At 62.3% G+C, this 25,727-nt stretch overlaps 2 protein-coding genes across 2 annotated transcripts; both read left to right on the top strand.

Moving 5' to 3' along the window:
• The first annotated feature begins 12,967 nt into the window (after positions 1–12,967).
• CRYBA2 (crystallin beta A2) lies at positions 12,968–15,328 on the top strand. The gene is made up of 4 exons (XM_074828266.1): positions 12,968–13,128; positions 13,544–13,685; positions 14,720–14,862; positions 15,181–15,328. Exons 1-4 carry the CDS (start codon positions 12,968–12,970, stop codon positions 15,326–15,328), a joined length of 594 nt encoding a protein of 197 aa, XP_074684367.1.
• A 3,117-nt stretch (positions 15,329–18,445) lies between these two features.
• FEV (FEV transcription factor, ETS family member) lies at positions 18,446–24,766 on the top strand. Its single transcript, XM_074829964.1, has 6 exons — positions 18,446–18,491; positions 18,579–18,767; positions 19,510–19,566; positions 19,773–20,059; positions 20,381–20,651; positions 23,115–24,766. The coding sequence occupies exons 1-6, from the start codon at positions 18,446–18,448 to the stop codon at positions 23,624–23,626; spliced, it is 1,362 nt and encodes a 453-aa protein (XP_074686065.1). The 3' UTR covers positions 23,627–24,766.
• Positions 24,767–25,727: the final 961 nt, after the last annotated feature.

The raw sequence follows: 25,727 nt of genomic DNA, 5'->3' as shown, positions 1-25,727 counted from the left end.
CTCAAGGGACCCACTTTTCTCCCATTTTCCATAGGGCAGCCCTGCAAAGGGGAGTCTTTGTGGTTGGTTGGTGCATGGTGGGGGTCTACCCTTGCAGGAGAGAGGTTGGGGTGAGAGAGCATTTCTGACACAGCACATAGGCTTGGAGATGTCTGCTGGAACTACAGCAGCACCAGTGTGGTGTTTGGGGGTTTTCTGGCTTCTTTGGAAAGTGGCGGGGACAGCCAGGCAGCCTATGGCAGGAGCTGCTGCTCTGCTCTGCCAGTGCATGGCCCAGCAGGGAGAGGCAGGGGTCCTGCCCAGCACATTTCCCACATGGAAAAGTGGGCAAGCCTGAGCATCGGGGCCTGTATAGCATCAAAAGGAGAGGAAATCGCATTTCCTCTTAGCACCACAACCCAGGGCAGCGGTGGTTCTGCATTTCCTTTGATGGCCGAACTACCGGTAAAGAGGATCAGGGTGACTGAGGCCAGCAGGTTGGCATCACTCCAGCACGTTCCTGTGCCAGACTCTGCTGGGCCGGGTGCCTGCAGGACCCCAGCCCCAGAGGCAGCAGCAGGCAGGAGGGATGGAGACTGCCTGTCCAAACCCTGACTCTGAGAGGGACGTCTCCAAGGAAGAAGAGCTGGGTGGCAGTGGCTGATAAGGAATTGCAACTATCCACTTACATTTGGGAATCCACTGCAAGCACATTCTGGCTCTGGAAAGAACAATGGTGGCAGTTTCTAAAGCACACCCAGGACCGGGATACCCGCAGGTGTCCACTGTGGGGGTTAAAGCAGCGTTACCCCCTTCCCCACCCTCAAACACACCCATCTACACAAACAAACACGCCAGTGCACTTGCACAAAGGAGCTTCTCCTGCCACCGAAGCTGCACTTCATGCTCTGTTATCCAGGGAGCTGGAGGTGCCAGAGTAACCCAGAGAGATACCCCAGCTCCTGCTGGCTCCAGCTGAGATCAGCTATCAGGGCTGAGTAGCATGGCTGGGTGCTGCAGGAGTGTGTCTAAACTTCTCCTGGGTCCTCCGTGGGCTCTGCACGCTGCTCCCAGAGTCAGCGTGGGGGTGCCTGCACCGGTTACCCCGCTGGGTAGTGACACAGCCGGGATGTGGGTGAGTGGTGTGACTCTGGGATGCGGTGACCCCACAGGAAGGCATGTGCACATGGAGTGAAACACATCCTGTTCTTGTGGCTGCGTTAGGAGAGCTGGCTCCTGGCCCATGCGGCCATGCTGGAATCGCTCCCAAAGAGAGCAAGCAGAGGTGATTTTGTAGAGCTCTGCTTTGCTGCCTGGGTCAGAGGTCTGTGGGCTCCTGTCAATGAAGTGTGCACCACCCTGGTGTGCCCAAGGGGTCTTCAGCATGAGTGGAGGGATTGGGGAGGGGGCAAGGGGGTCCTTGCCATCACTGGAACTCGGTGTTAGGCTGCTTAGGATAGGCAGTAGCTTTGCTTTCCAGCCTGGGCACCTTACCGCTCCCTCACCTTTCAGCAGCCCAAAGCATTGCAAGCAAGCAGCCCCCACACCACAGCTGCCCAGGTAGGGTACCCCCACACCTGCCTCCCCTGACCCCCCGCTCTCCCCTCACCCCTGGCTGCAAAGTGAGCCAGGCAGGTGGGTGGAAAAGTGACAGCTGGTGTTGTTGCAGTGCAGGTTAATGAATGTCTCCTCCTCTCACCCCCCCCACCTCCTCCTCCCCAGCACCCAGGCTCCTGGCTCCTATCAGCCCATCAGGCTCCCATTAACAAAGGCAGCCCTGGAGAGTTTGCATAGAGACCTGCTCTGCCTCTAATCTAGGTGGGCTAATCGCCTCCCTTGCCCAGCCTGCCTTCCCTGGGTCAATATTTGCTCTGAGCAAACACAGAGCCGTGACAGGTGTGCTGGGGAGAAGGCTCGTTGCCGCCAGCCCAGCCCTCTCGCCTGTCTCTGCTCAGTCACATCTCTCCGGCCCCCCGATCACCGGCCAGCCAGCGCTATTTTTATCAGGGCTATAAAAGCCCCATCCAGCCAGCGTCACCCTCATTTTCTGCTTGTGAGCCGGCGGGGGAAGGCGAAGTCGCTCACCTGCCAGCTGCCAGCGTGTCACCGGAGCCAGGTGAGCTGCTGTAACCTGGCACACCTGGGCCGGGGTCCAGCCTGCCCGGCTGGGAGCGGGGTGCTGGGCGCGGAGGACACCCAGGGGGCTTCCTCAGGACAAGCACTGGGAGCCTGCTGGTGTTCCCGAACTCCTGGGAGGGAAGGGGATGGACTCGGGGGACACCGTCCCGTCTGTTCCCTTCCCTTAACTCTTCCCTCCTCTCTCACCTCTATTTTCTGATCCTTTCTGTTCTCCTCCCCTCCTTCATTTACTTTTTTCCTTCCTTCCTTCCTTCCTTCTCCACCCTTCCTCCCCACCCTGCCATGCCAGTTTAACCCGCCCCTGCTCTGTTTGGCTTTCCCAGGCAGCAGGTGTCAAGCATCCACCTTCCAGATTTTACCCTGGGACAAGCTGGTTCGGAGCAGCAGGCGCAGCAACGACACCGGCTCCCAGCCTGGAGCGACCCAGCTTGGGAGGAAGGATGGGGAAGGGACTGCCAGCAGCCCGTGGCTGAGCACCCCTCCAGCCCATGCCGTCCAAGCCCGGAGCAACTCTGCACTTGCCTGGCGTCGAGCCCCACGTGCAAGACCTGACCTGAACGTTTTGTTCGTTCGGCTCGCGTTAGGCAGGTCCAGCCCATCTGCAAGCGTGCGACTGGCGCGCACAGGCACCATGGCACCCGCACACCGCCGCAGCGTGCCCCGCACGCCCGCCTCCTGCGGCCCCCGTCAGGAGCACACGCTCGCTTGCGACTCACGCAGGACCTGCAGGCTGGTTCGCAGCACGTGTGCCAGGATGAACATACAGCCCCTGTGTGGAGCGCACAAGGGACACGCACAACACGCAGTCTTCACCCAAACACACGCATGCAGCTTATGACCTGTGCGTGGCACATGTGTGAAGCGACGGACAGGAGCGCACACAGATGGTGCAATCCACACGCAGCATGCACGAACACCATGGGACTTGCACATGCGTGGGACATGGGACCCACATGGCATCGGTACACAGGGTGTTTCTGACACTCAGCTTTGCAGGCTGTGACGTGCAGAACCCACGTCCATGTGCCCATGGCATGACGGGTGCGTGTAACACGCTAGGCACACGCATCCCAACTGTGTGGCTGACCGCTGCCTGCCTCAGCCTGCTGGGAAGGGCAGCCTGGCCCTTGCACCCCGGCAGCGCTGCAGCGCTGTGGCAGGCACGGGGAGCCCTGGCAGCGCTGCCCTGCCCTGGCACTGCACTGGCCCAGGGCGGAGCTCACAGGGCTCTGCTAAACACCCAGGTAGGTCTCAACGGTCTGTTGGCACCGAGGGAGCTTTAACTGCTGACACAGTGCAGGCAGTGGGGAGGGAGGGCAGGAGCAGGCAGGGGGGAGCAGGGCAGAGGATGGGGGGATGTAGCATCCTTTCCTGCACACCTCTGCCAAGGTTTTCTCCAGGAACTGCACTTCCCAGCCCTTCCAGGGTCCATCTGCCTGTGCATTGGGCTGCCCAGGGCAGGTGTTGCCTGCTGCTCACTCTCATCCTGCAGGCCAGTACCAGCTCCTGCTGGTGGCAATCCCTCTGGCTGTGCTTGCTGTGGAAGGGCATGGCGGGGTGGATCTGACAAGCCGGGAGGTCTCTTTCAGGACAGCTCTGCCCACTGCCTACCCCACTCTCAAACCGCAGTGCAGTGGTTGACCTGGACTCCTGTCCCATCCCGCGTCCTGTCCCCGTCCCCCCGCAGCCAGCGCAGAGACAGTCAGAGCCTGGGGCTGCTATGGAGGCAGCCGGCAGTCCCGGAGAGGTGGGAGATGGGACAGCAATGGACCTGCTTTCCTCCCACCTTGCTTTCCTCCCACCCTGTTTTCTGAGGAGGGAAAATGCCCCACACCCCCCTGCCTGTCCATGTCTGCAATTTTTCTGACAGCCTCAAGCACACTCCTGCCCTGCCCTAGGGATGGTCCTCCTGGGCACTCTCTGGCAGGCACCAGCGCTTCTCTTGTAACACAGGATCCAGGTCCCGTCCCGCCATGCTCAGGGATGCTCTGAGTTTACAGATGGGTCCTGAGCCCTTCCTGCAGCCTCTCCGCAAACCCTGAGCCCAGCCTCACAGTGTGGAGGGAGGAGAGGCTGGAGATGAAGAAGCCTAAGAGTGTGTCAAGTGACAGGATGATTCCTCCTGCTTTCCTTTATCCTCATCCGATCCATGCACAGGACAAGGCTCAGCAGCCCCTGCCCTGGAGCAGGAGAACCCTGTTCCCTCCCTGGGGTGCCCCTGCAAGGGATGGAGATAAGGCACCTCCTGGGCAACCTGCCTGGGCAGGTGCTTGGAAAGTTTCCAACAGGTAGTGTGGGAAAACACCAAAATCAGAGCATCTCCAGGGGTGCTGAGCTCCCCCTGTCTCTCCAGAGCCAAATGCCTGTCCTAACCTGGGATCAGCCACCACAGTGTGGTGACTGGCCATCACAGTGGCCACAGGCCCTTCTGGGCCACATCTTTGGGCTCTGTCTCCTGCCACCAAGCCTGGCAAAGTTGAAAAGCCGAGAAAGCACAACACATCCGCCAATACGCATAGCCCCCCTGCAGCCGGCCAGCTCAGGCTGGGATCAAACAGAGCATGATTAATAACGTTGAGCAAAGCCAGACCCTGCTGCCCGTGCTGCTCCAGCCGCCGCACGTGCGTCCCCGTGGGGACAGAGCCTGGCGGAGATGGTATCTGGCAGAGCAGGGCTGCGGAGGTGCTGCCTTGCCGTCTCACTCTGCCTTGGTGGCTCCACGCACCACTGGGTTGCCTTGTGCACTAGCACAACCCAGCACCCTGTGGGACCCATGTTGCACTCTGTAGATAGCCCAGATGCTCCAGAAAAGCATTTTTTTTGGCTTTTCAGGGTATCCAGGCAGCAGCTGGGGAGCCAGACCCTGTGCTGGCACCAGCAGCAGGTCTGTGCGCAGGGCAGCAGGTGTGTCCCAGCAGGAGAAGGGAACAGCCGCAAGCGGCAACACCAGAAATTTCCCCTGCCATCTTCCCATCCTGCTCTCCCTCTCCCAGCTCTGCCAGCCCAGTGGCACTGGGAAGCCGTGACACCCTTCAAAGCTGGGGCTGGCCCCGGGTAAGCCACATTGCCCTACGGGCTGTGTTGTCCAGGGAATGTCCCTCTAGCAGGGTTAGCACCCAAGGGTGAGCTGATCCCCAAGCTGGGCAGAGCTGGGGGCTTTAAACACCCACATATGTCCCAGCAGCAGTGACAAGGGCTGTGCCGGGCTGGCAGGGGATGAGGCGCAGGGGGGTGCTGCTCCCTGCGCTGTGCAGTGCTGTCCCCCCACCCCCAGGCCCTGCAAGGCCATTTGCATGGCTTTGGGGAGCAGGGCTGGGGATTTGCATGGGGCAGCTCTGCACAGGGAGGCTTTGCATGGGGAGGGCAGGGTGCAGGAGGAGCGCTGGGGGGGCACGAGTGCCCGGGTCTGCATTTGCATATAGGTGTAGTTGCATACAGGTGGGTATGTGCATACGCGTATGCGTGTGTATTTGCGTATATGTTTTTATGGGTGTTCATCTGCGTGAATGACTCTGTGTGTGTGTGTGTGTGTGTGTGCACGCACATCTTGCTGCTGTATTCCCTGCCCTGTGTAAGTGTGTGTGTGTGTGTCCGTGTGTGTGCCCATCTGTGTGTGTACACGCGTGCAAGTGTGTGGCTGTGTTCCTGCTGAGCTAAACATGTGGCGCTGGCCGTGCCCCCGCCACACTCGCTGCCCCGTGTCCCAGTGCGTGGGCATGGTGTGAAGGTGTGGGTGTGAGCAGAGGTGTGCACCGCTGCTGGCTGCCCGTGGGGTGCTGCCTGCAGGCTGCGTGTCCTGCCCAGCCCGGATGGGGTGTGCCATCCCGGGGCAGGCACTGCTTTCCCGCAGGATGTGACAGAGGCAGCTGGTTGTGCTCTGCACCCCAGCGCTCTGGGGGGGATTGATCCAGGGAGCTGCCGCTGCACACAGGGCTGTGTGAGCACCCAGGGGCTGAGCACCAGCGTTGTGTGGGCACCGAGACCCCAGCTGTCCCCCACCCAGCCTATTCACCATGGTTCCGCTGTGTGTGGAGGACATGCCCAGGCTGAGCAGGGGCTCTCTGCCCCTGAAGGTCACTCTGTCCCAGCACCACTGCGGGTACCCAGCCAGCTTGCACAAGGAGACTGAGGCTGCTTGTAGCCCTGGGGCTGAGCCAGTGTTGGAGGTCAGGGTGTTTCTGAGCACTCCTTGGTTGTCTCCAGCCCCCCAGCCTGCTCCTGGCCAAGGCAAGGACCGCGACAGGGAGCATAACGGACTGTCCTGGCTCTGTGCTGGGGTCCTGCACTCCCCGTGCCAGGCTGTAACTTCAGATACCATCTCCAGGCAATGGGTCCATCCCACACATTCCCTCCCCATCTCGAGACCATGGGGAGAGGCAGCCTTCAGCCCAGCTGGCTCTGGGACAAGATCATTGCTATTTGGCAGGCAGGGTGGAGGGGAGGGGTGGGTCGCAGACACGGATGGAGCTGCATCCTGCCATGGTGAGACAACAGGCCTGGCAGTGGGGACCATTGGGCACAGGGTGGGTACAGCCTGGCATCCTCCCCCCTGCACCCACAGGCCACTGGGGTGAGGGGACAGGTTTTTCCATTGGCTCAGGAAAGGGCTCTGAACCCCAAAGAGAGAAGGGGATAAGGGGGGGGACCTGCTGAAGGACTCAAGATGCTGGGGGGAAAAAAATAGAGCTTGCACTAGTCCCGTATCTCAGAGTGCATCAGCCCCATCCTCCTATAGGGCCTTGGGGGAAGAGGTGAGCAATGGGGGTCCCCTCACCCAGGCCAGCCAGTAGCCCTGGGAAGCGGGTGGGCAGCCTGCCCAGGGGACGGATGTTGAGCAGGGTGCCAGGGCCGCTGGTCCTCACCCAGCTGTTACCGGCTTCATGAGCCCAGAGGCAGGATGTTCTGTTCCTGCTGCAGCGCCTGGCTTGACCCCCGCCTGCGCTGCCTTCTCAGAGCTGCCGGAGGAGGCAAGCTGCCACTGCCAGGCTTTTCATCTGCCTCCTGGATGAGCGTCACCCTGGCTCGGGGCGCCTGGTGATACAGATGTTGCTGACAGGGGAGTGGAGGAGCACTGGGGTGGAGTGGGATCTTGGCCAGGTGCTGGCTGAGCTGGCATCCCCTGGCTGTGGGGCTGAGGGAGCTGGGGAGGGGAGGTCCAAGGACCACCTCACCCCCAGCCCTGTCCTTGCACCCTGCACCCCGATGGCAACACCCCAGGTGTTATTAGGTAAAGCTGGGACCCGGGAAGCTGTGCTCACCCCGTGGTGCCCCTCCAAATATGATACAGTACACTGAAGGAGAGGCACCTGCAGCTGCATCCAGGACAGACTGGGTGCGGGGTTGGACATGCTCCCCCCATCTCCATCACCACTCCCCTGGGACTGGTCTGCACGGGGCACTGTGTAGGGATCAGCATGTTTCTCCAGGACACTGTGGCTATGGGGTGTCCTGGGGTGCCAGACTGGGGTCATCTGGGGTAACAGGCAGGAAGGAGGTCACAGTGGCTGGCAGCAGCGGGATCCATTTCAGGTCAGGATCTGGACCTGAGGACCAGATACCAGCTCCTCTGCCCCAGTGCCTGGCATTCCCATCTGGGTAGGGAATGACAGATGTGGTGGGGACACCTGAGACCGCAAGGGACCTGCCACCCTGGGGCCCCTTTTGGAGCAGCCCGGCTGGGTTTTGTCCTGCTGTCAGTCCCATAGCGGGGCTGGGCCAGCCTGGGGATGCGGCGGTTGCCACCTGCTCACACCCAGGCTGTAATCCACAGGCAGGAGGTGAGCAGCTGGCGGAGCCTCCCTGACCTTCAGGTGGGATTAGTCCCCATGGGAACAGTGGGGAGCAGGCAGGTAAGGCCACGGCTCCCCCAGCAGCTCCTGAGGATTGAGCAAGGCTGGCAGAGCCGGGGGACTGAGCACACCCCCACGCTGGGGGCACCCCACAGCCAGGGCTAGGCAGGGGCCACGCAGGGCTGGTCCTGGATGGGTGGCGGCGGGTGAGCATCTGTCCCTGGTATCTTTGTATCCTTGTCTTGGTGGGTCTTTGTGGGTGTATCTCCGGAGCTGTGGGTGCCACAAGGCAGAGTGGGCACCCACGGTCCCACAGGGAGGGGGTGAGCAGTGTGCCTGGGGGTGGCCAGGGCGCCGGTGGGGGCAGCGGGTGGGGCAGGTCTGGTGAGCCAGTCCCAGCAGAGTACTGGTGGCTGGCTGAGGACCACGGGTACGTGGGGAGAGTGGAGGCTGGGCTGAGGGGTGCTGCGTGGAAGATCACCTCAGCAGGCTGTTTGCAAGACAAACAGCAGTGAGCGGGAACATGTGGGTACCCCTTGCACTGCAAGTGGCTGTGCCCTCCCACCATGTCCCTGCCCTTCTCCAGTCATTGGTGAGGGTACCCAGAGACCAGTCAGCATCTTGGTCCCCAGTTCCCATCGGAGTTCTCTCCCACTGCCTGCTCACCCTGAGGACTCATCCTGCGCTGGGTGCAGCAGGAGCTGGGGCAAGTCCCCCCAAGGGAGCCTGAGTGCAAGCGACCTCTCCGGGCATGGAACGGCTGGCAGCCCACGGCGTGCGTGTGCGACTGTGTGGGAGCTAATCCCGGCAACATCTGCCAGGCTGTTTGTGATCCCGGGAGTTTCCGGCCGCAGGGAGGGGACGACTGGGTGCGCAGGGGACACGTGCATGCGGGGTGGCTGGTGTGTGCCGGGGGTCCCTGTGCAAGGCAGTGCCTGTGCAAGGAGGCTTCTGCAGCAGGTATGTGCCTGCACTTGTGTGTCCTCTGTGGTCAGCAAGGCCCCAGGAGGGGACAAGTGGCACTGAGGACCCCAGCAAGTCCCTTAGCTCTGGGATTTGGGGACCCAGCAGATGGAAGTGGGAGTTTTGGATGGGGTTTACCAATCCTGGTGGAGCCATGTTCAGAGCAGCCACAAAGCGGAGATGCTTGGGGAAGGGAAGGGGGGGTGTTTGCATCCTCACCGAGGAGGATGATTTCTCAGGGAAATGAGGCTGGGGGAGAAAGGGGAGGGAAAAGGAGCGGTGGGGCTGGTTAGGGGGGAACAACACACTGCCCCTGATCTAATCAGCCAGACCCTGCAAATAAAAGCCACCTGTTTTGGCCCTGGCAGCAGGAAGTCATCCCCAGAACAAACAGAGCACCAGGCAACTGGGAGAAAGACAAACAGGGACCGGCACCAGCTCCATCTGCTCCTGCTCAGCCCAGCCCCTGGACCTCGAGCCCCTTGGGGTGACAGTGCAGCACCCAGCAGGGTTGGGGACAAGGAGAGAGGTGCTAGTGGGGCTCAGGGGGGTAGCCAGGGCTCAGCCCACAGCATCAGACAGATGCAGGACCACACACAGCTGTGCTAGCCTGGTCAGCTAGTCTGGATACACATGAGAGCAGTGGGAAAGACAGTGTGCTGCCATGAGCCCCACATGCGTCCCAGATGTGGCATCAGCATCAGGATGCCTGGGCAGCACCTGCCTCACCTCCCTGGGGGCTGCCCTTCAGCCTGCTCAGGGTGAAAAGGGAGTGAAAAAACCGTCCCGGGACCAGTGCCTGCACAAGGCACAGGGTATAACCCTGGGGACCATGGACAACATGGTCTGGTCTTGGCGTGGAGCACTGGGGCGACCCTGTCCTCCCACCGTACCCTGAGGCTTCCGGCTGCCCGCGCTGTGCCCGGTGGCACAGAGAAACCCGATCTGTTTTGCTACCAAATGGAACAGTCTGAGTCGGGAGCAACGCAGGACCCTTATTAAATTAGCCTATGCAGGAGGCCCTGGGCGAGCACTAACCAGCTCCCAGAGCCAGTATTAGCTGCTGCCCTTGAGCAGAGTTGCTGCCTGCCCCCGCACCAGCCTCCCCCTGCCTCTGTCCCTGACAGGACATGTGTGGTTGGGGGCTGGCAGGTGACACAGCCACAGGGATGCTGGCTCGTGACAGGGATTGCCCAGAGGTGCTGGCAGATGCTCCAGGGAGGCCAGGCTGCATCAGCACCCTGGGGTACAGTGGGGAAGGGTCCTCGGCACAGCCCCTCGTGGATGACCCCCCTGATCTACTGTCCCTGGACGCAGCTGTGGCTCCCATGTGGCTGCCCTGAAAGCAGGGGGTTAGGCACATCCCTGCATGTGGGACAAGCTGAGAAGTGAGAAAGGGGCACAACCTGCATCTGGGGGTGGGTTTCTCCCCTGCGTCCCCCACAGTGCTTTTATCCAAAGGGTGGTATTGAGACAGCTGAGCTGCCTGTGTGCTCCTCGTGGCACAACACCAGTGCCCCATAGATGCTGTAGCGCACTCTGCTGTGCCCCGCACACCCCATAACAGCCCACAGCATCCCACATATCCTGGGGTGCCCCATGCCCTGATGCTCTGTAATAAACCCCACAGTGCTCTGTACCCCATAATACCCCATAGCACCCCATTAACCCGGTCTCACACAGCCCCGGCGAGGGGCAGCAGCGTCATGGGGGGACCCTGCAGTGCGCTAGCTCTGCATCTTGCCCCACCTTCCCCAAGGTGTTGGCTTCCCTAAGGACTGCCCAAACCTGTCCCCCCAGCACTTTGAGGGATGTCCCCAGGCCACCGGGCTGCATCCCGGGGGTCTGCTTACCCCCATGCATCCCCCCGGCGAGCATCCCTATCCTTCCCTCCATCCTCTGCTCCCCCAGGTAGCTCCCAGAGGGTCTCCCCACCTTGCTACGAGCACCCAGGGCGTCACAAGCTGAGGGTCACCTCTCCAGTCCCCTGCCCAGGGCCACCAACGTCCCTTAGCTGGAGCCAGCTCCAACCGCTGCCAGGCTGCACCCTCTGCTGGGACCTGCAGGCATCGGCACAGCCCGACGCCCAGCCTCAGAGCCGGGAGGGAAACGCTGCCCTTCGCGGCGTCGAGAACTGGGGGGGACACGGAGTGGACCCACGAGTCCGGCCCCCAGCCCGTCCCTGTTGTTACCCCTCAGTCCCCAATTCTTGCTGAGAACGGGGGAGAGATGCCAGGCGTCCTAACACACCCTGCCAAGCTGCCCACGCTGCGCCCTCCCTCGCCGGCACTGTCAGGCTCTCTTGGGATGCTGACCCCATGCTCAGGACCCCCAGAAGGGCTGGGGTTTTTCTGGGAAGGTTTGGGGTGATCTGGGACAGCCCTTGCCCGGAAGCCAGCGTGGCTTCTGCCCAGCTGAAGGTGGGAGTGCCTGGCCTCACCGCAGGGATGCTACAAGAAACACTGCTGCCAAGAGACCTAAGATTTCACAGCTCAGCCTGTCTTGGCCTTATCCAGCCCAGGTCCTGGTGGAAGGCACTGGGGATGTCTGCATGGCACGGTGCAGCCCCAGGCAGGGCTGATCCTGCTGCCCAGGTGAAGAACACAGCTCTGCCCCAAAGCTGGTCCCCTCCTGCTGTGCACAGTGTCCCCTGCCTGGGCTGGAGGTGTGTGGGAGCACAGGGAGCCCTTTGCCAGGCCAGGGATGTGCCCAGGGTGTTTCGAGTGAGCAGCATGTAACTGGGGTCGATCCGTGCCTGGTCCAGAGCCAACGCAGGAACCTCTGCAGGGTGTTGCCCATCTCCTAGAGCATGGACGAACCAAGTTGTGGCTGTGCCAACACCTTCTTCACCCCCCTTGCTCACCCTAACCTTCTCCCACCCCACATGGAGCCCTGTCTGTGCGGACTGAGTCCCTGCCCTGCCAGCTGGGGACATGGAAGGCAGAGCCTGGCTGGAGGAGGGACCCGTGGTGGCAGAGTCCTAGGCAGAGGGGCAGATGCAGCCCCAGGCAAGTCCCGCATCCTAGTGTGAGGACATCAGTGCCCCTCAGCTCCCAGCTGGCAAATCTCCGCTTCACCCTGGCACCTCCTTCCCACCAGCCTCAACCCTGGCAAAGGCTGCCAGTGCCCTGGGAAAGGCTGGGTCCCTAATCCCTGGGCCAAGCAGGGACATTGTCCGGGGGCAGAAAGGAAAGCGGTGCGTCAGGCCCTTTGCCCATTGTGCCCTGAGCCCCTGCGCAAACACAGCCCAGCACTTTCATTGTCAGCCCCGCGGGGTGCGGGGGGGCTGCTCTCGCCACACTGCCTAAGTGGAATGGACAGCCGGAGTCTGGGGTGGGTGCGCACCCTGTCCCCCCCCATCCCCTGCCTGCTGACACAGCGCCCTGCCCGCCTGCACCATCGGCACTTCGGTGCCCGCCTATAAAGGGCGAGGGGAAAAGCCGGCGCCGGCACCGCCACCTTCGCTTCTGTGCCCTGCCGACCAAGTAAGTACCAGGCTGTGAGCCCCCAAGCCCCCCCACTGCACAGGCGCTGCCACGCTCCCTTCGCCCCCCCCCCCACACCAAGCCCCCCCCCCCTCGCCACCGACACTCTGGGGAAGGGCAAGCTGCGGGGTGCTGCGTGGCACCGCAGGGGTACCCTGTGCGGGCAGGAGGGATGCTGGCACCCATCTTTGCAAGAGCTGGGCTGCTCTGCCCCAGACCTGCACCCCACACCCGTGTCTGAGTGGGGGTCACTGCCACCCCCCTGCACTGGGTACAGTGCCACTGCACCCAGCCGACCCCAGGAGTCATCTCAGGGAGCCTGGGAGCAGAGAAACTGCAGCAGCCCCGGGTACATCACATGGAGAGATGGGGCATCGCAAAGTGCCCTCTGCAACTTGGGGGTCACCGGAGATCCCCTAGCACTAAGGAAAGGGGAATGGGAAGCAGCCCCCGTGCCAGCCTGGGAGGGTGAGGGGCCGGTGGCATGGGATGTGTGAGGGCAGCACCGCCGGCACTCCAGGCTCTGTGGCAGGCAGCGGGGTGGCTGGGGGCTGATGGTGGGCACCTGCCCGGGGTGATGCGTGGGGCTCTGCCAGCAGCCGAGTGACCCGCATGACCAGCAGCGAAGCCATGGACACCCTGGGGCAGTACAAGATCACGGTGTGGGAGGAGGAGAGCTTCCAGGGCAAGCGCTGCGAGTTCCTCATGGAGTGTCCCAGCATCATGGAGCGCGGCTTCCGCAAGATCCGCTCCATCAAGGTGGAGTCTGGCCCGTAAGTGCCCTGCCAGCCCCGCGGCCCCTTGGCACACCCCAAACCCGCTGCTCCCAGGGAACTGTCGGGAGCTGCCAGAGAGCCAGGACACCTGGGTCCTTCCTCGGCTCCAACACAGTCTCATCGTGTGACCTCCCTCCCTGTGCTCCTTGCGTGGTACCTCAGTTTCCCCATCTGCAAAGCAGGGAGACCCTGCCGAGCTGAGGCATGGGTCAGAGGCAACGGTGTGGCCCTGGGGAGAGGGGTCCCACTCTCAAAAGGGACATTTTCTGCTAGCAAGGACCCCAACCTCCGTGACAGACCCACACCCTGCCAGGACGTCTCCGTCCCCTGCGCAGGAGGGAGAAGCTGGCCCTGGGCTGAGCCTGGGGGCTGCGCTGCACATCCCTGAGGGCTTTCCTCCTCTCCCCTCCAGCTGGGTGGGCTTCGAGTACCCTGAGTACCAGGGGCAGCAGTTTATTCTGGAGAAGGGTGACTATCCCCGGTGGGAGGCCTGGAGCGGGAACAGCGGCTACAGGACCGAGCACCTCCTCTCATTCCGACCCGTCAAGTGCGCGGTGAGTTACGGGGACATCACCACAGTGCACCCCGACAGTCCAGCATGGGGGGAGATGAGGGACAGACAGAAGGATGGAATAGGTGTGATATGGGATGGCGGGCTGAGGCACACATGGAAGTGCCGTAGGGTGGAGGGATGGCTGCACCAACTGGGTCCTGCCTCCCTGCAAGGGTCCTGGGATGCTCTTTAGGGCTAAAATTCAGCCTGAAACACCATCCCAGCTCCTTTTGCTTTGTGCATTGGAGAGCCACCTCCCAGGCTGGGGTCCATGGGCCTTGTCCCCCCACCCTGGATAACTGGGGATGGGGTGAGCAGGGGGGAGCTGGCAGGACCACAGGGATGATTGGGGTGCAGGGTCCATCCCCCTCCCGCCTGGGGTATCCAAGCCATGCCCAGGCAGATGCAGCCTCTATCGCTCCATCTGCAGAGACACTGGCGCTCGCAATAGCGGCACGTCTGCACCTCCGAGCGGGGGGTCCCCCCCCAACTTTTAATAATCACCAGGCAGATATGCTTGGGCTTTAATAAAGGGGATGCGATAAGATCACTCCTTGCTGGCAGGACTGCTCCTCGGTGCAGATAGATGCTGTGGGGGCTGGGCACGGGGGACAGTGCCGCATTGCTCAGTGTCCCAGTGATTAACCCCTCGGTGCCCAGCACCCAGCAAAGCCCCACAGAGCAGGGGGGACCACTCTCAGCAGCCTGCCTTGCCCTGAAACCTTCCTGCAGCCACGGGGACTGCGAGGATGCTGAGGGCAGGAGCCTGTGTGGGTGCAGAGGATGTGGCCACTGCCACCCTCACTGGCTGCTGTGCATTGGGACCAGAGGAACATGAGAACAGCATCCTCTGGGCAGCCCTTGGGTGTCCTGGTGAGGGATGGCAGGCTGAAGGACATGCCCATGCCTTGCACCAAAGCTGACCGTGGTCCCAGTCCTCCCACTGTGCCTTGCTGTGTCTTCCTCTGATGCCACATCCCCTATTCCTGCCCAAGCCACCCCATCCTCGCTGACCCCAGCTCTCTCCCTTCACAGAACCACAACGACAGCAAAGTCATCCTCTACGAGGCTGAGAACTTCCAGGGGCACAAGTTTGAGCTGAGCGACGATTACCCCTCGCTGCAGGCCATGGGCTGGGGCAACAAGGAGGTGGCATCCATCAAAGTGAACGCCGGAGCGTGAGTCCTGCCGGCGGGGAGGGGGTGGTGGGAACCAAGAGTAGGGCTTCAGCAAGCACCTCCCTCCTGCATAGCCCCAGGGATGGGGAAAGGGGACCCCAAAAAGGAGGGGTGTCTGCCTGCTCCCCTTCCACCAATAATCCAAGCTGTGGGGTGTTTTCTGTCCCTCCCCTCCCGGGGCAAAGCAGAAGGGTGGGAAGGGATGGGATGGGATGGGATGGGATGGGATGGGATGGGATGGGATGGGATGGGATGGGATGGGATGGGATGGAAGGGGGCAATTTGGCCTGGGTCTCTGAGCCAGGGGTCTGCTTGCAGGTGGGTGGCATACCAGTACCCGGGATACAGGGGCTACCAGTACGTGCTGGAGCGGGACAGACAGAACGGCGAGTTCAAGAAGTACAATGAATACAGCAGCCAGGCCCACACCAACCAGATCCAATCCATCCGCCGCGTCCAGCACTGAGCAGGGGCAGGGCCGCATGCCCCGCAGCCTCTGGGCTGCTGTGCAATAGACCTCTATCCGGTAGCAAATAAAGGCATTTGTCAAAAAAAAAGGGTGCTCCTGCCTCTGCTCTGCTCCTCAGGGGGCTGCTAGGCCCGAGGGACCCCCTGTGGGGTGGGAGGCAGGGTGTCTGCCCCTACCCTGCTGCCCCCCAGCTCTCAGCAGCTGGAAGGGGTTTTCCATTCCCCAGGTGGTTTTGGATCCACGGTCACCACCACCCTGGGCTGAGCTCTCTGCATCTCACCTCTGGTCCATGCACAGCAAGTAGAGGGGACGAAGAATGTTTCCCACCCCCATGATGCTCCGGCTGGGGAAATGGGAATTTACTGCCCTTACTGGGCAAAGAAGGGGCTGGAGCCAGGAAGGGGCATCCAGGGTGCCCTGGGTCCTCCTCCCAGGCTCAGTGCCAGGGAAGGTGATTGCTACAAAGCCTGTGAACACGAGGTCCCCTCTCTCTGCACCCCAGTTTGGAAGAGAGAGGAGGGTCCCTGCCTGCTGTGGGCCTGAGGAGGAGGAGAACTATTGGGGTCATCTGGGAGGGGGGGACTGCCACAGATGGGATGGCCACAGCTGGGGCAGGGTTGGGAGCACTGGCTTATAGAGGAGGCGTACAGGGTTATGTGGGGGTGTGGGGGACAGGGCAGGAGGTCCTCAGGCCAGTCTCCTGCAACTGGCAGGGGGCTCAGCTCACTGCTCCCAGCACCCTTAGGGTCCAGGTCCCCCCACCCCCAGCCTGGCCACGCCAGCACATCCGTGCCAGCATCCGGCTCCGGCTCTGCCCAGGCACACTAGGAGCCCCACCCAGCCTCCTCCTCCTCCAGCACCCTTTCCTGGCCTCCTCCTCCTCTTCCATCCTGCTGTGGCACCCCAAGCTGTCCTGGGGTGCAGGCCTCCAGTCCTGAGGTGCTCCCCACACCTGGGACATCCCCTCTAAAGCCACAGGATGGTGGAAAGGTGCCGGGTGACTTGGATGCCTGGACCCCCGGATGCCCACCCTGCTACAAGCATGCCTGGCCTTGAGGCTGTGGGTGCCCCAGAAGGGTGCTGGGACACTAGGAAGGACTGGGCTGGGGGCCAGCATGTGCCCACCCTGCACCCAGGGCTGCACGGAGACCCCAGCCCTGGCGTGTGTGTGAGCGTGTGCACTGCACACGTGAGCTTGCACACGAGTGTGCACACAAGTGTACGCATTCACGCCCTGCATGTCCCCACTCCCTCTCCCCTTGCACCCCAACATGCGCCATGCAAAAGCCCCGGCACCTTGTGCGTCCCCATCCCGCAGGGCGTCCCTGCTGAGGGGTGCCCCCCAGCCCTCCCCTGTCCCCTCCGTGTCCCCGCTGGCCCCACCCCGCCACAGCCCCACAGCAGCCGGCCTCTCCCCCTGCACAAACACATTCCTGCACACCCGGCCGGGCTGCAGCCAGCCCAAGGCCACGTCAGCTCGGCTCTGCTCCACGCCGCCGGCACACAGGTGAAGTTGTCCTGGGCACCTGCTCACAGGGCTGCGATGGGGGGGGGAGCTGTGGGGGTCACAGCAAAATGTGGGGTCTTTACTGCTCTGTCCTGGGGGAGTGTGGGGTGGAGAGCTGGGGGCGGGGGGCAGACTGCCTGCTTGCGGCCAGGGGGACCTGCTGCTGCTGCCAGCTGGGTGCTCCACGTGTCCAGACCCTGTCCCCTGGAGCCCCACAGACCTGAACCCTCATCTCCCAGATCCCCCATGGACCCGAAGCCCCGTTCCCTGGCTCCCCCACAGACCTGGGGCCCTGTTCCCTGGACCTGCCCCCCCCCCCCCCCTCCTCGGCCCCTATCCTGTGGGTCTGTCCCAGCTCCCCCATGAACCTGGGGTCACAACTTTCAACTCCCCAAAGTTCCCTATGGGCACAGGGTTCCCCAGCCCCTGGGACCCCACACTCCCTGCCACTCTGGACCCCTCAGCCCTCTCAGCCCCCCACTGTAAGCCCCCCACCACTGGCTTTCCCAGGGACCCATGAGTCTCCAAACCTTGTGCCCCTCACAACCCCCTATTCCCAGCTCCCACAGCCCTAACCCTGCTTCTCAGGCTGATCCCAAACTGATCCCCCGACTCTAGGCTGATGCAGGAGCCCTCAGCCCAGACCCTCCCACTCCCCCCCCTCCATGCCCTCTGCCATGCAGGTTTGTTGGGGCAGGATCCTGGTCACTGGGGCTGCCAGGGGAGAGGGGCTCAGCGGGTCTGGCCCCCTCCCCAGCTCACCCTGTTGTCTCTGGGGCTTGTTTTCCGTTGCCTGCGTTTGTTCCTGTGACTCAGGCAGCGAAAGCAAGTCTGGGAGGCTGCAGAGCTGCTGCTGGGAGAGCTGCAATGGGCGGTGGGGCTCAGGGGGGCTGGGAAGGAGAGGGATGGGGGGAGCAGCCAGGGCTGTTGAGTTGTACGGAGCTGGGACATCCTGTGATGGGGTTCAGGGTAGTACAGGGGACAAACTGGGGGAAGAGAAACTATTTAGGACTGTTACATCCAAATAGAATTGGTGGGGAATTGGTGGGGGAGTACTGTGGGCTCTGCTTGTGTGTCCCCCTGCCAGCATCTGCTCTCTGTCCCCGACAGAGATGGGCAGCAGGGGTGGAGCACCCGGAGCTCAGCTCAGCACCCATGGGACCCCCTGTTTCCTACACCCTTTGGACACCCCCACCCGGGAGGAGCCACCAGCCCCTTTGGGCTGTGGCACCCCGAGGCACCCCAGCTGAGTGTTGCTACCTGTGGGCTGCAGCTCCTTATGCAGGGCACATTTCAGCTGTGGCATAAATAATATCCATGGGTCTGACATGACTGTATCGTGATTTCCATTGCATTCACGTCTTGTGATGACCACTTTCAAGAAATTTGGCTAAGTCCGGTGTGAGAGCTCATTCTTCAGACATCAATGAACCACCGCAAGAGAGGTCATGGGCTGATGGGCAGCTTGGCTGTACCGCATTGGACTCATGGAGCAGAGCTGGTGCCCGCTGCTGGCACGCTGCCTGCCTGCCTTGAGCTGTGGGGTGTTGGTAGAGGGTCCGCTCTTGGCTGGGGGGACAAAGCCTCTGCTGGCACCCCGCACCTGCATGTGGCAGCTGGAGCCATGGTTGATGGGGAAAAACCTGGCCAGATGTATCTTTTGGGATCCAAGATCACCCCAGACCCTTTCCCTGTTAGAAGTTTTTCCCCAAATTGCACTTTCGTCTTCACAACACCCAGGGCTGGTGGAGATGGGGCCATGCAGGTTCGGGTGGGTGTTGGGGGTCACCCAGCTTCTACAGCTCCTAATAAAGATGCATAAGAGATCGGGACAGGGCTGGGGACCCCAGGATGGTCACAGCTTAACCGTCCCCGAGGCAGGGACTGTCCAGAAGGGCACGGAGAAGCCAGGGAGGAGGCAGAGCTGTGGTACGTCCTGGTGCCACCGACCGCAGAAGATGCACTTCCCCACCCTGGAGCTCTGGGCACTGCAAAGGGATCACATCACTGCTGTCCCGGAGCTGGAGGGACATGGGGACCCAACCGACTCACCCCAGGGCTCTGGGACCTGCAAGGGGACCCCAGGACTGCGCTGGGGACCCCGGAGCTGGGGAAGGGGCAGGCACAGAGCCCCACGGGTGGCTCGGAGGGACGATGCCAACTCTGCGCGGTGAGGTGCCGGGCGGGCGGGGAGCGGGACGCTGAGGGGGGCGGTGGGAGGCCGGGCCCCGGCGGTCTCCAGGCAGTGTCCGAGCCCCGCTCCCGGCTGGGATGGCAGCGCCGTGTTTGCGAAGAGTTAAGGAGGCGGAAGAGGCAGGAAGCGGCCCGAGCCGCTCTCCATAGAAACCCGCGGCCGTGATTAAAGTCTGATGCGGGCCCGATAGAGGGGGGAGGTGGGGGGGGTGGGGGGGGGGGTGCGGGGAAGGGGCGGGGGGGGGGCAGCGCCCGCTTTAATTACAGCGGAGGAAATTGCTGGAGCCGGGGCCCCGAGCCTCTGCGAGTTGCCTGGAAACTCCCCCCCCACCCCCCCGCCTCTCCCGGCCCCTGCCCGTCCCCTGCCCGTCCCGCTGCCATTTATTCGCCATCAGCTGCTCCCTGATAAAGTGGAATAATAATAATAATAATAGGGGCAGGAATATTAAAACATGCAGCCCGCGGGCCGCCCCCACAGCTGCCATGAGACACGGCGCCGGAGCGGTGCCACTGCTGCTCAACATGTACCTGCCAGGTACGGGCGGACCCCCCCGGCCGCTGCCCCGCCGCAGCGCCGTGCACCGCACAGCACCCGGCCCCCGCCCGCCCTGCCCCGCCGCTGCCCTGGGGCCCTTCTCTGCCCCGTCTCCCTCCAGCGCCCACCCTGTCTTCCCCTCTCCCTCCATCCATCCTCCCTTTCTGTCTTCCAGCCCCCCAACACCCCTTCCTCCTTCCTTCCAGCTGCCCTCGCCGCCTTCCATGCCCGCACAGCTGTCCTCCCTTCCATCCTTCATCCACCCACCGACCCCCCTTATCCTTCCATCCTTCCATCCACCTTTCTGTCCTTCCAACCCATCCTTCCACCCATCCTTCCCCTATGCTTCCATTCATCCATCCTTCCACCCACCCACTCGTCCCTCCGTCCCTACTTCTGTCCCCGCTACCGGCCATCCCTTCCACCTACCCTGGTCCCTTCCATCAGCCCATTCTTCCTCCACCTCACCCATTACCTGCCCTTCCTTCCACCTGTCAACCGCTCGCCCTTCTTTCCCTTCCTTCTTCTTATCCTTCCCTCCATCTACCCATCCAGCCTCCCTTCTGTCCTTCTGTCCATCCACCCATCTCTCTCTCCTTCCTTCCTTCCACCCCTCTCTCCATCTATCTCTCCTTTCCCCAGCCGTCTGCTCCCCAAACACCGACACTCGTCCTTCCTTCCACCTGCCGCTCCTGCTACCCATCCTTCCACCCCACCCGCCTCCTCTCCCTCTCCCCCTGCCCCGCAGTTCTCTCCCTCTCTCCCTCTCTCCTCCCTACCCCAGCCCGGGGGATTTTCTATTCCTATTTAAAAGCTTCCCCGGCTCGGTCGGAAATCGGATTTCCTTTTTCCTGGACGCGTTTCCTGGCTTCGCCGCGGCGGCGGGGCAGGCGAGGGGGAGAGGCCGGGGGCTGCGGGGAGGCTGCCCGCGGGTGGGCGCCGGGGGGTCGCGGTCCCGCCTGGCTCCAGCCCCCCCCTCCACCCCCACCCGCGCCCCTTTTTCCCCCCAGATCCAGTCGGGGAAACTTTGTTCAAAGACGGGAAGAGCCAGGCGTGGGGGTCTCTCAGCCCCGGAGTGCAGAAAGGTAAGAGCACGGCTGCCCCTTCCCCGGCCCCGCTCCCCCCGCCCCGCCCGCCGCGGGGACCCCCCCGGGGCACACGCATCCCTCGCCGCCCCGCAGCCATCGGGGATCCCTTCCCGTCCGTGTGCGGGGCACTGCCCACGCGGGACACGGCCGCGGCGGAGCCCCGCTCCCTGCTGCTGTGGGCGGCTCGGGCTGGGAGCATCCCGCCGCCAAAACCCACGGGGAGAACGGTCGAGCCCCGACGGCCGGGACCCGCCGTCCCGTTGCAGCGGAGAGGAGTGGGCTGCCCAGCGCCCCGGACCGCTTCGGACCCTCGCAGCGGGGCGGGGCGGGTGCGGGGTCCCAGCTCGGTCCCCCAGGTGCTCCGGGGACATTCGACGGGGAGGGAGCTGCCAGCCAGCCCGGGAGGTGTGGGGGGATAATCCGGGCTCGGGGGACCCGTTCTTGGGAGCGGGGGAATGAGGTGCGATCGCACCCGGGAGGGACTTGCCGGTGAGGGGCTGGGGTTGGCTGGGAGATGATGGATCCCCGGGAGCCGGACCCATCCGTCCAGGGAAAGCCGTCCAGGGGTTCTGGGGATCGACCAAGGGCTGGCCAGGGAGCAGCCTAGAGCCTGCTGGGGAGCACAGCAGCACTGGTCATCAGGTGGCCAGGGAGCCAGCGCTGTGGTGCTTGGGCCACGTAGCTTGCCTGTCTGGCAAGGAGACAGGCCAGGGAGTGCTCTGAGCGGGAAAAGGGGAGCTCTGGTTTAGGGGAGCGAGGGGGGCAAAGCCGGACTGGTGGGGGCCCTTTTGCCTCTGCACTGCGGACTCTGCCCCAGCTGTACTCTGCACACTGTGCTGCGGTGAGAAGGACCTTTTTGGATCCCTGGAGGTTCCCTCGGGGAGCTGCCGGGCGCTGCAGCACAGCACCCTGCGGCAGGCAGGATTGAGCCTCGCTGCCCCACCCAGCAGCACCCCCCAACACCACCCTGCCCTGCTTGCGTGGGGTGGGGCACCTCGTGGGTGAGGGATAGCGGGAGCCCGGGGTGGGGGCTACAGGGACAGAGAAGAGGGAAGATCTCTAGAGAGGAGAGATCCCCCACCTCGGTCCCAGGATGGGGGATTTGGAAATACAATACCTTGGAAAGACCTGGGCTCGGCTGCCTGAATCGGGACATCTGAGGGGGGTTTGGTGAATGGGGATGGATGAGGAAAGGCTGTTCCCTGCTTCTTCCAGAGCAAGAATGGGGCAGGGGGGGCACCAAATGAAATAGGTGGGTATGAAAAAATCAGGACAAGGTGGTTCTTTGTGGGAAACACAGCTGAGCCATGGGACTGCCTGCTGCAGCGGTCATGGGTGCTAAACCTCTATATGGGATCCAAGAACCCTTAGACAAAATAGTGGCAGAAAAGCACAGAGAGGAGGATGAAATGCAAAGATGCTTCTTCTGCTGAGGGAAGAGCCTGTGCTGCAAGGGCCAGGGTCAGGAGCAGGGATGTGCAGGGGATGCTGCTTGGGAGAGAGTGGGGGGTGTCTGGGTAAGTGCAGGGCAGCTCTGCAGGGTGGCTGGGTCCCAGGAGTGGGGCTGTTCGTCACCCTGAGGTCTAGGGACCCTCTCCTCTCGTGACCTCTGGCCAGACTCAGTGGAGCCTGTCTGTGTGCCTCAGCATGGGCATGTCCAGGTGTGCCAGGCTCCTGTGTGTGCACAGTCTGGCACAGGGGCATCCTGGGCACCCCCAAGGGTTCTCCTCAGTATCAGCTGTGGGTGCAATGGCCGTGGCTCAGAGAGGACAGTTTTCCTGTGGAAGTAAGGAACATTGGTACCTGATTCAAAGCCACAGCAGGTACTGTCCTGGTCTCTCCTTCCCCTATACCGGCCTGCGCCTGCCAGGGGTGCAGGTCAGAGCAGTGTTGCACCCTGACTTCAGCTCATCATGGAGACATCCTTGCAGGGCACAGTGCCCCTAGAGATGGGTAAGGGCTGTGCTGTGACACCAGCCCAGTTTCAAGCAGAGGTGGCAGTGGGGAATACTGGTGCTGGGATGAATCTAGTGCTGCCAAGATACCTCCTTCTTGGGGCTGCAGATGAAAGAACTAGGCGAGATACCCACAGTAAAGCAAATGAGCAAGTGTTCATCTTCAGTGGAGTGTGAATGAGGGCAGGAGGGATGTGGGGACCCTGGATCCAGACCCACCGCAGCCTCCATTGACCTCTGAGCACTCCTACTCCTGTCCAGAGATGCAGAGGCATCCTCCCTTCCTCTTGCTTGGGGGGCAGGATGGGGATAAGGATGCTGCAAAGGAGATAAGACCTCGTTACTATCTTCTGTGTCTCTAGAGCGAAGATGCAATGAGGTGCATCTGAAACCTGGGTCCAGGAGGGGGCAACATAGCAGAGGGTTGAGGACACCGGGGCACATCCTGCCCCACTCCTTGTGTCCTGAGAGGGAACTTTAACTTCTGCGGGGCTTGGCCTTGCAGGCAGCGGGCAGATCCAGCTGTGGCAGTTCCTGCTGGAGCTGCTCTCGGACCGGGCCAACCTGAACTGCATCGCCTGGGAAGGCACGAACGGGGAGTTCAAGCTGATCGACCCTGATGAGGTGGCGCGGCGCTGGGGCGAGCGGAAGAGCAAACCCAACATGAATTATGACAAGCTGAGCCGGGCACTGCGCTACTACTACGACAAGAACATCATGACCAAGGTCCACGGCAAGCGCTACGCCTACAAGTTCGACTTCCACGGGCTGGCGCAGGTGTGCCAGCCGGCCGCTCCCGATCACACCCTCTACAAATTTCAGGGCAACCTGGCCCCGCTGCCCTTCTCAGGCATCTCCAAACTCAACCTCATGACCTCGGGGGTGACACCAGCCGGCTTCTCCTACTGGCCTGGCTCTAGCCCGTCCCTCTACCCCGGGCACGGGCTCCAGCCCTCTGCCCCGTTCAGCGCCATGGCAGCCTCCCACCTCAACAACATGAACAATCATTACCATTAGGGGCTCGGCCACGCCAAGCAGAGCTCCTCGTCCCCGGCAGCGTGGGGCTGGGAAGCTCAGCAGGGAGGGATGGGGGGGTGGGATCGTGCCCTGCTCTCAGTTGCCCCCTTCTAGATTTGGAAAGTGGCATGGGGGGCAAAGGGTGCTTGCAGGGTAGTTGGGTTGGGTCCCTGATGTGGGTGGCTGGAGGAGAGAAGCCATCTAAATTTAGGGTGAGGAGGCATCCGTGATCCTGGAAACAGACATTAATAGCTAAAGCAGGGTGTGAATGGAAGAAAAAAACATGGGCTCTCCTCCTTGCAGGGACTGCGCCCCCCTTTTCCTTTGCAACATGCTGCCCACCCCATGAACGTCTTTAGCTCTGCCCCCAGCCTGTGCCTGCCCTCCCCTCTCCCTGCAGAGAGGAGTCGGGAGCTGGGGCCCCAGGGCAACTGTGTCCATGGGTGAGGGTCCCCCTGGGAGGGGCAAGGAAATGGGACTCTCTTTGCTCTTCCTTGGTCCCCTACCTTTGCCTCCAAAGCCTTCCTTTCCTCCATTCCTCCTACACCTCCTGTCGATGGTGGCTTCCTCCAGACCTCAGGAGAAGCTTTGGTCTGGAGAGGAGATTCTCTTCATGGGTTAACTCCTGCCCTGGGCAGGGCTCTGGGGTTGGAGGTACCAGGGGCAGATGTGGGGGGCACTGCCAACCCTCAGGGCAAGGACAGAACCCAGAGGCAGCAGAGCCTGGTCCTCACAGCTCTGCCCTCTTCCCAGTGCCCAAGGACCACACCACAGAAGGGGAGAGTCCCTGACATCCTGCACATGAGCCCATGTCCTGCTGGTCACTTCCAAGTTTAATGCTCCAGTTTTACTGTGGCTTTAGCCCCTCACATACAGGGCTTGGTGGGACACCCTCCATGGGTGGGGACATCCCCAGGGACAAGGCTGACTGGGAGGTTGAGCAGGAGGAGGGATGACAGCAGGGCTGGGAATCCCAGGCACTGAGGGGCAGCCCTGAGTCTCTTTGCCTGGGTCCAAGGAGGTGTCTCCATCCTCCAGAGCAGGACTTTGGCCCAGCGGATGAAGAAGAGCTGGGCATGCTGGGCTCTGCGCTGGCTGGGGGGAGGGATTGGTCTTCAATAAAACAGAGAGGTGCTGTGACCTGTGTCTTCTCGTGTCTTCAGGGGGCTGGCAAGAGAGGAAACCACCCAGCAAATTCCCTCCCATACGAGCCAGAGCAGGGGTGGGGAGGATGCGGCCACCCTGCTGCATCACCTTTTCTCATCACCTCTGGCTCTTACAGCCCCCAAGAGATAGGGCAGAGCTGGAAACCTCTGAGCTTCTTGAGACACCCCTCCAGCGAAGCTACTTACCCTATTCCCAGGCTAGCAAGGGATGTGGCAGCTGGAGGCAAAGAGGAGATGCAGTTGGCCTGGTGGGATGTCTGTCACCCTGCCATCATCCAGGGGAATTTGGGATGCCAGGAGCAAAATCCCTCATGACCCACAGAGCCCTGTGCAACCAGCTTGGGGTGATGCACTGGGCCCAGCATGGCCTGATCCTGCAGCAGGTGTCCTTGCTGGGCTGTGCTGTGCCAGGAGCAGGGAGGTCCTCAGCCATGGAACCAGACTCATGTGTGACATCGATGCAGTGAGTGGGGGACCACTGCTTGCCCAGCTTCAGGAGCATGCCCATGGATCCACCGCTGCCCGGGGTGGCTGGCGTGGGCTCAGGGGCTCCCCTCTGCCTGCCCCCCCGACTTGGGGCTGTGCTCCTCATCCCACCCTCATCGGATGTCCAGGATGACAGGGCTGGGGGCCAGGCTTACGTCATGGATCAGACCGGCTGTGTAGGGGGTGCTGTGCAATTACCCGGCACGTGGAGGGGGTGGTCAGCCCCCAGCCCCTCTCCCTGTGCCCCCCAGATCAGAGCAGCCTCCAGATCTGGGGACTCTGTGCTGCCCCCTCTGCCTCCCTCCAGGGTCTGGTCACTCTCATGGCCTTGGTGGCATCTGGTTGGATGTGTCCTCATTGCCCTAATCAGCTTAAGGGAGGGGGATCTGATGTCAGTGTCTCCTCTCAGAAGGGCTCAAGCTGTGCAGTGGGGGGCCTGATGCTGCCAG

The sequence above is a fragment of the Strix aluco genome, chromosome 6 (assembly GCF_031877795.1).
Source record: "Strix aluco isolate bStrAlu1 chromosome 6, bStrAlu1.hap1, whole genome shotgun sequence".
Classification (NCBI taxonomy): Eukaryota; Metazoa; Chordata; class Aves; order Strigiformes; family Strigidae; genus Strix; species Strix aluco.
Note: the sequence above shows the minus strand (reverse complement) of the source record. Positions and strands in the feature narration are given on the sequence as shown.